Genomic DNA, 7,824 nt, shown 5'->3' with positions numbered 1-7,824 from the left:
AGAGACGGAAGTGCATTTTTCACTCGTGGGTTGTGTGTGTGTGTGTGTGTGTGAGAGAGAGAGAGAGAGAGAGAGAGAGAGAAAAGAGAGGGAGAGACAGACCAGACATCAGAGGCAGATATGTACTGAGATAAGGCAAGCTGTGGTGAGAGAGAGAGAGAAGAGAGGGAGAGACAGACAAGTGAGGCAGATATGTACTGAGATAAGGCAAGCTGTGGTGCTTCGTTATCAAGCCAATGAGAGAGGGGAGAGAGAGTGTAGTGAGGAAGACAGAGACACAGGACATCAACGTCTCATGCACGTCTGTGTGTGCACTTATCATAGGAAGAGTTGAAGAAGAGGAGGAGGAGGAGAGAGTGCCCAGTGGGGAGAACCAGAGAGAGTCCGTGCCATGCTTTGTCTTGTTCTTCTCATCAAATACTGCCGACCTCAGATGTGCACTCACTCAACTCACCTAAAAAGAAAGCCTTCTTGTCACTCTTGTTGCACACACCATTGCTCCTTCCTCCTCCCTCTCTCCTAAGCTCTCTTCATTCCTCTTCTTCTCTGTTGCCAAGCTCTCCTTCTTCCTCTCCTCCTCCTCCTCCTCCATGGAGACCCAGGATCATCACCTTCATCACCACTCCTCTCACTTCGGCAGCCCCCCTTTAGCTTAAGTATTTCCTGCCATTTGCCTCCTCCTCAGCATCTCCCCTCCCTCATAGTACATACCCTTCTTCCCCCCTCCACCCTCTTCGCTAATGTTTTCTTCTCAGCAACCCCCCAGCTTCCTCACCCCAATGTTCTCCAAAAGAGTTTTCCTTCTCCCTTCCCTCGTCCCGTCTGCCACCTTCTCTGCCCCCCTCAGAAGGCTCAACGCCTCTTTCAAGATGAAGGGAGCGTGGAAATGAGGGATCTCGCCTCCCTCTCACGGCTTCCGCCCTTCTGGCAGCTTAGAATAACGACTCTTCTTGGCTAGTTCGAAAAAATCACAACCATGACCGAGGCTCTGCTCACCATGCTATCCATCGAGAGCCCTTCCACCCTGCTTTCCATGGACAGCAACCTTCACGACGATTGCGATGCATCCAGGCTAACAGCTGCAGGCCGTCCTCCCGACATTAATCTACCGCTTTCGGTAGAGATCGGCACTCCTAGTCCATCATGGCCTTCCAAGTCGCCTTCGCCCGATATCCTGGATGTGCGTCTTGCGACCCAAGTACAGTACACGCGGACCCTGACTCCTTCCAAAGGCAGAAGATTGGTCAGGCGGGGAGACAGCATTTGGGGAGCATGGTTCTTCTTCGATCACTATTTCAGGCCCGTTTTAACAGATAAATTGGGTCTCAAGCTTGATCAATTTCTTGTGCAGCATGATATGGAGAACATGTATATGTGGGTTTTCAGGGGGAGACCCGAGAACGCGCTGGGTAAAATGCAGCTTCGGAGTTACATGAACGGGCACGCCCGATTTGGAGAGCCTCAGTTCCCTTTCAGTGTCGATAAGGGGTTCTGTCGCTCTCACAGGATGCAGCGAAAACATTACAGAGGTTTATCGAATCCTCAGTGTGTCCATGGAATTGAAGTTGTGAGCAATCCAAATTTGTCCCATGTAAGCGAAGAAGATCGGAAGAAATGGGTGGAACTGACTGGCAGAGATCTCAACTTCTCTCTGCCGATTGAAGCAGGAGACTTTTCAACGTGGCGTACGCTGCCCTGCACGGATTTGGAATTCGACAGGTCAGATGTGTGCTCACTTAGCAAGTGCCCCAATGGCTCAGCCAAAACACAGCGGTCACCTAAAGCTTCGTGCGAGTTTGGTGGTTCCACTCTCAATCTCTCCTGCAAGCTGATCGGTCAGATCGGTTGGAGTAGCTTTACTGCCTCGTCTCTGAAGAAGAGGAAACGAAAATGTGAACTTGCCGGTGGTAACGATGAGGACTGCTGTATTCCGAACGGCAACCATTTAGTCGAAGTGTTGGGTGAAGAAATCCCGCAGGGTGACCATAGTCCATGGCTTGCTGATTTCTCAGGGGTTATACTCGAGGCCTCCGGGCCAGTTACAGGAGCAAAGAGTATATATGAAGATGAGAAGGGTTATTTGATTATGGTGAGTTTACCGTTCACAGATATGAAAAGGTTAAGGGTATCGTGGCGTAACACTGCTACGCATGGCGTCGTGAAAATTCATTGTATCAGCACAGCAAGAATGCCTATTATCACTAGGGGCAAGAGGACACTGATGTTAACGGATACAAATCCAGAGCACTGTCCCCAAGGTGAGTTTACTCGAGAGATTCCACTTGCAACCAGAATACCAGAAAATGCTGAGCTGAAGGCGTTTTATGTGGAGGCCAGTGCAGGTCTGGAGATCATGGTGCCTAAACATACTCTTTTCTCGGAGGAGAGGGAAGTGAGGGTGTTCTTGCCGCCTCAACTGGGGAAGGTAGTATGAAGTCTTCATTTTTTGTGACTTCATAACCAGACCTTAGCTGCTTGGGGGAAGCGTGTTTACATCTATTGTCTTTCCGTATTTGTCTAACATCCTTTTGAGAGCACCAGTATAAAGCTTTCAGTGATGTCCGTCAACGACTTAGATTGTTAACGCGGATGCACTTTTATTTGTGGCATCAATGGCTTTTAGAAAATGAAGACAGTTTCTTGGGGGTAAAAACAGAAAATGAAGACAGTTTCTTGGGGGTAAAAACAGAAAATGAAGAAGTTTTTCCAAGTTGTAGTGGATTATCTATCATCATGTGCCATCTCTTTGATGGATAAGCTTCTCAAGTAGACAACGGAGGTAAGTTCTTTTCCATGAGACCTTTTTGAATGTTAGAGATAAAAAATCTATTCTCGTAACATGATGTAGTAAGTTGTGTAAGCAACTCTCTTGGCAGGTACATTGCTTTTGAAGAGCAATCGGCTGTATTGGACAGAGGCCGCTCTTCATTCATACTGAGCAATCACATTTTGTCAGGCCTTTTATCAATTATAGTCAATGTCGGGTATGCTGTAGATAGTCTGTCGAATATTGGCATGCTATCTCATTAGGACTAGTAGAGAGAATTATATAGGGACGACAGGTAAACGACCAGGCAAATTGGGGCTTGTATAGTTCCATATGCCCCAAGGCCCTGGCCTAAGATACGTAGAGCGTTCTAAAGGCAGAGCATAGGTAATGACAAAGTAAATTGGGGCTTTTGTACTTCCATATGCTCCAAGGCCCTGGTATGGGCCTAAGATATTTGTAAATAGTAAAAGCTTTGGACTGAGCCTGTGCTCCCCTTCACGCCTGCCATGACAGCCCCCCTTCTTCCTCTTGGTCACCTTCCTTCCATTTTACCCTCTTCCACCCCTATTCTGCTATCGACCCAGCCAGCCCTTTTTTTGGGTGCTCCTCCCAGCCCATTTTGGGCTGGGTTCTCTTCTGCCCCGCACTGGGCTCCGACCGAGCCTCGGTGCCAACTCCCTCGCTCTGCTTTTCCAACAGAGCCTAGCAAAACAAAAGGGTCACCAAAAAGGTGACAATGGGAGGGGAGAAGTTTCCCACATGTGGGAAGGGGAGCACGATTGCAATGGGGGAGAGAACCCAATAGTCAAGATGCGCTAAAGGGGAAGTCGAGGCACAGGGTGAGCAGTAAGAGGTAGTTTCCAGCCGTTTTGAGCTAGTCTGCCTTCTAGAATCTAGTTCCATATGTATGCTTGACAATCTTCACCAAACTCGCAACAATATCGTTTATAAATCCTTCCCTTGGCCATACATTCAAGGCTAGGAGTCAATAATCCTCACTAGTTAATGCATGAACTATCTCCCATGCTATCTCCCAACTCTAGCGTGATCAGGTTCCCTTCAGATAGTCAACTACACATCTAGAAGCGAGAAAATTTGTTTGACATGTTGCAAATTACACATCTAGAAGCAAGAAAATTTGTTTGACATGTTCCATTTGCAACTTATTTTGTGAGAACATGCCCTATTGCTTGAAAATAAAAGAACAAGCCTACACATCTCTACATATGGACTACCCTCTATCATGCCTTTTATCAATTTCTTCATTATAAAGACTTTAAAATATCAATGCAAAGGCTACAACAAATTCACATTTGAGAAGTTAATAAAGAATGAAGCAATAAGCTATGAATATTATAATGTATTTTAAACAAAGGTTGAAGTCTTTCTTTGTGTGGTCATTCCCTTTAGATAACACTTTTGAATCATATTGAACTACTTTTTCAAGCTTACCTCATTGTTTTTTATGTTGCCTTGGTCTTCAACACAACATGGATTGATCATAAAGAACATCTAAGGCTCTTCAAGCCAATTCACTCAAGCTAATGGCACTCTAGATCAACATAGAAAAGAGTAAGTTTTGCACAATTAGAATTCTTGGACACAATGTTTCAATTGATGAAGATCCAAAGAAAATTCATGCCATCAAGGATTGGCAAAACTCCTCGAAGCATACATATTACGTGGTCTTTCCTTGGCTTGGAATACTTAGACACTATTATCTCAATGGGATGGCATCTCAATAGATCAAAAGACAATTCAAATAATCAAGGATTGCTTGATCTCTCAGACATTTAGGCTATTGCTAGTTTTACATTATAGTATGGTAATTCCAGATTGTGGTGCTACTTATAATGCTTCTTAAAGAAACTTCATCTTTTCCAAGGCAACTTAGGTCAAATCTAATAATGTGAATAGCAAGTTTGTCATAAGCATCCACACATATCTAATGTATGATAAAGAAGGTTTGGCTATTCTTCACACTTCTCAAATGTTAACATATGAATTACTAGCACTAATACAATAGTCAACACAAATCATCCCCCTTCGAAGTACATCTGTGCGTACCTCGTGATGGGTGCATGGGAAGCAAAATAGATGAAATTTTTGGCAAACTTTTGCAATGTATCTTAAGCAAACTCCATCTAGCTTCTATCACCCCATCCATGGAATTGCCAAATTCATGCAATGCACAATATGCCAATGGCATGGAATTCATTTCAAATTCTTCAAAAAGAGCAACCCTCTAGTGATGTAGGGTTCAATATATATATTGTCCTTTTCTTCGAAAGAAAGAGCGTACATTTGTATAGCCATCAAACTACTGTCTCTTCTCTCCCCCTTCATTGTGAGCGTTGTGTGCAGAAGCATGTTTCAACATGGTGTATGAATAGAGCATGTCTCAACATGGTATCTTGTGTTAGCTGTCTTCTTTCCTACTTTGAGGACCTCATTTTCCATGTTAGCACTCTATTTTCAATTCACTGACGATCCCCCCTCTAAGTCAATTCACTTTGGGGGTTTTCTAGTCTTCTTGGACTGTGTGTCCGTACAATGTGGGGAAGATGAGAGGCGCTTTTCAAAGCTGTGTGAGTTTAAATGCATGGGGCTAGATTGTGTGTCATATGTTTCCCTCCCCTTGCCTTTTTATGTGAAAAGTTTCTTCAGTTTGTTTGTGTCTGATTCTTGTAGGTTTTTTAGATCTCAGGGAGGGGTTGTGCTGAAGAATTTATTTTTTTGAGGTTTGTGTAAGAGGTGAAAGCAAGGCCATGACCATATTTGTGAAAGCAAGATAGTTGATCGATAGGGGCCTATTGCACCAAAAGCCTCATTGAGGCTCGTAACAAGCCCAAAAGAGCTTTGGATGCTTGTGTAGCGAGTTCAAATAGCTCAAACAAGATAAAGCTCAGCTTTTGGGTGGTGCCCATTTCTAAAGGCTTGGAAAGGCAGATCAACTATGGGACGGGGTGTCTTAGAGGCATCAACATGGGTAAATGACCAGGCATTGGGGCTTGTATAGTTCCATATGCCCCCAGGCCCTAGCCTAAGATAGGTAGGGCATTCTAAAGGCAGAGCATAGGTAATGACAAAGCAAATTGGGGCTTTTGTACTTCCATATGCTACAAGGCCCCGGTATGGGCCTAAGATATTTGTAAATAGTAAAAGCTTTGGACGAAGAGCTTCTGAGCCTGTGCTCCCCTGCATGCCTGCCATGACAGCCCTCCTTCCTCTTGGTCACCTTCCTTCCATTTTATCTCTTCCACCCCTATTCTGCCATCGACCCAGCCAGCCCTTTTTTTTTGGGTGCTCCTCCCAGCCCATTCTCTTGTGCCCAACACTAGACTTCGACCGAGCCTCGGTGCCAACTCCATCGCCCCGCTTTTCCAACAGAGCCTAGCAAAACAAAAGGCCAACAAAAAGGTGACAATGGTTCCCACATGTAGGAAGGGGAACACAATTACGATGGGGGAGAGAACCCAATAGTCAAGATGTGCTAAAGCTGAGGAAAAGTGGAAGCTGAGGCACATGGTGGGCAGCAAGAGGTAGTTTCCATTCGTTTTGAGCTAATAATTCTTGTGCCTACACTAAGGCCTTAGTGTTGCACTCACACCTACTATTTAGAGTCTTCCAGTCTTACTGTGTGTCCTCACAATGGGCCGTCAAGAATCTAATTCCATGTATGCTCGACAATCTTCACCAAACTCACAACAGTATCATTTATAAATCCTTTCCTTGGCCATACATTGAGGCTTGTTTATACAAGTTGGTGAACACCTATTAATAAGGCCATTTTGAAAAAATGATATGATTTTGAGTAAACGCATAGAAGTTGAGCTTGGATAACTCGTAGCAAGCATCATTTTTATTGAAGAGGGGAGTCAGAATACTTGTCACCATCCAACAAGAAAAACATGGTGAGAACCAGTTAAACCTTAGTTGGGAAGACAGGTGTCATAAACACCCCTCCCTTGTTATCAGAGTCACAAAAAAAATAAATCCTTAACCATTGACTTACTAAGCTAGTTGTAAAAATTATGAGTGCAAAGTTGTATGGATTTTGTTGAACTATGTTAAGAGAATTATGGGGGTGATAAAGTGGAGGTGCAGTGAAGAAATATACATAAGCATTTCCCAAAAATAGAATGAGAATTTAAGTTTAATGGACAAAATTAAAGTTATGAGCATATAGAAGATAGGGAGAGAAAAAATGTTAGGAGAGACCATTTAGAAAAAATTAGCCTATATGGACAAAGAAGGTTAAAAAGGGATGTGACTATTTAAAAAGTTTTGCGATATTAGGAAATGAGTAAATGGAAAAAAAAGGAAAGGGAGAAATATAGAAACGTGATCACGTTTAGAAGTAATCTTTATAAATAAATAAAAATTAAGCTTAAGAAAATATAAAATTTACTATTAGTGCAGAGTAATTAGAAGCATCAAAAGAAATTAGGCAAAAAGGAATTTATGCGAGTGTTTTAAATACAAAAGGATTTAAAGAGGTAATAATAAGTATAAAGAAATGAAAAAGCAGAGGGAAGAAGCCAAACATAACAAGGAGGGAATTAAAAAATTAAAAGGGTTAATTTAAATTTTAAAGAGACTTTTAAAAAAAATTTAGGAGAGACATAAAAAAGGGGGTTATTAATAAGGGGAGAAAAAAGGGAAAAGGGAAAAGTGGTTCTAGGGGTCGGGGAAGTGGGGGAGGGGGGGCGTTTGGGAATTATTGTAATCAATAAAGGTCAACACGACTTTAGAACCTAACAATAAATAGAAACCAAAGAACAAATGCATTGAAAAAGTCCACCTTATGCGAGCTATTCATGTGGTGGAAAGGAGTTGAAGTGGAGGGCAAAGTGGGTAGTGGGTATTTTGAGCCTAGGTGGATTAAAAGAGACCGAGAACAGATGGAAGAAGCCATGGAGCAAGTGGACTATGTAGGAGCCTAACGTTATATCAACGGTCAGAAAGAAGCTGCGCGAAAAAGTCTCACAGGATCGCACGGACGAGGAGGAGGAGTAAAGATGGCTCGAGGGCCGAGCGATATCGAGGACGAC

General features: G+C 43.3%; 1 protein-coding gene across 1 annotated transcript; it reads left to right on the top strand.

The window, feature by feature from the left end:
- Positions 1-346: 346 nt before the first annotated feature.
- LOC147905249 (uncharacterized) lies at positions 347-2,660 on the top strand. Its single transcript, XM_087395600.1, has one exon. It carries the CDS (start codon positions 977-979, stop codon positions 2,432-2,434), a length of 1,458 nt encoding a protein of 485 aa, XP_087251726.1. The 5' UTR covers positions 347-976; the 3' UTR covers positions 2,435-2,660.
- The last annotated feature ends 5,164 nt before the right edge of the window (positions 2,661-7,824 follow it).

The sequence above is a fragment of the Dipteris shenzhenensis genome, chromosome 1, assembly GCF_047967505.1.
Source record: "Dipteris shenzhenensis isolate YYH24624 ecotype China chromosome 1, Dip_SZ_1.0, whole genome shotgun sequence".
Lineage (NCBI taxonomy): Eukaryota > Viridiplantae > Streptophyta > Polypodiopsida > Gleicheniales > Dipteridaceae > Dipteris > Dipteris shenzhenensis.
Note: the sequence above shows the minus strand (reverse complement) of the source record. Positions and strands in the feature narration are given on the sequence as shown.

What these genes read in the sequence shown, in the direction of transcription:
- LOC147905249 (XM_087395600.1), top strand. Translation starts at nt 977, where the DNA reads ATGACCGAGGCTCTGCTCACCATGCTATCCATCGAGAGCCCTTCCACC.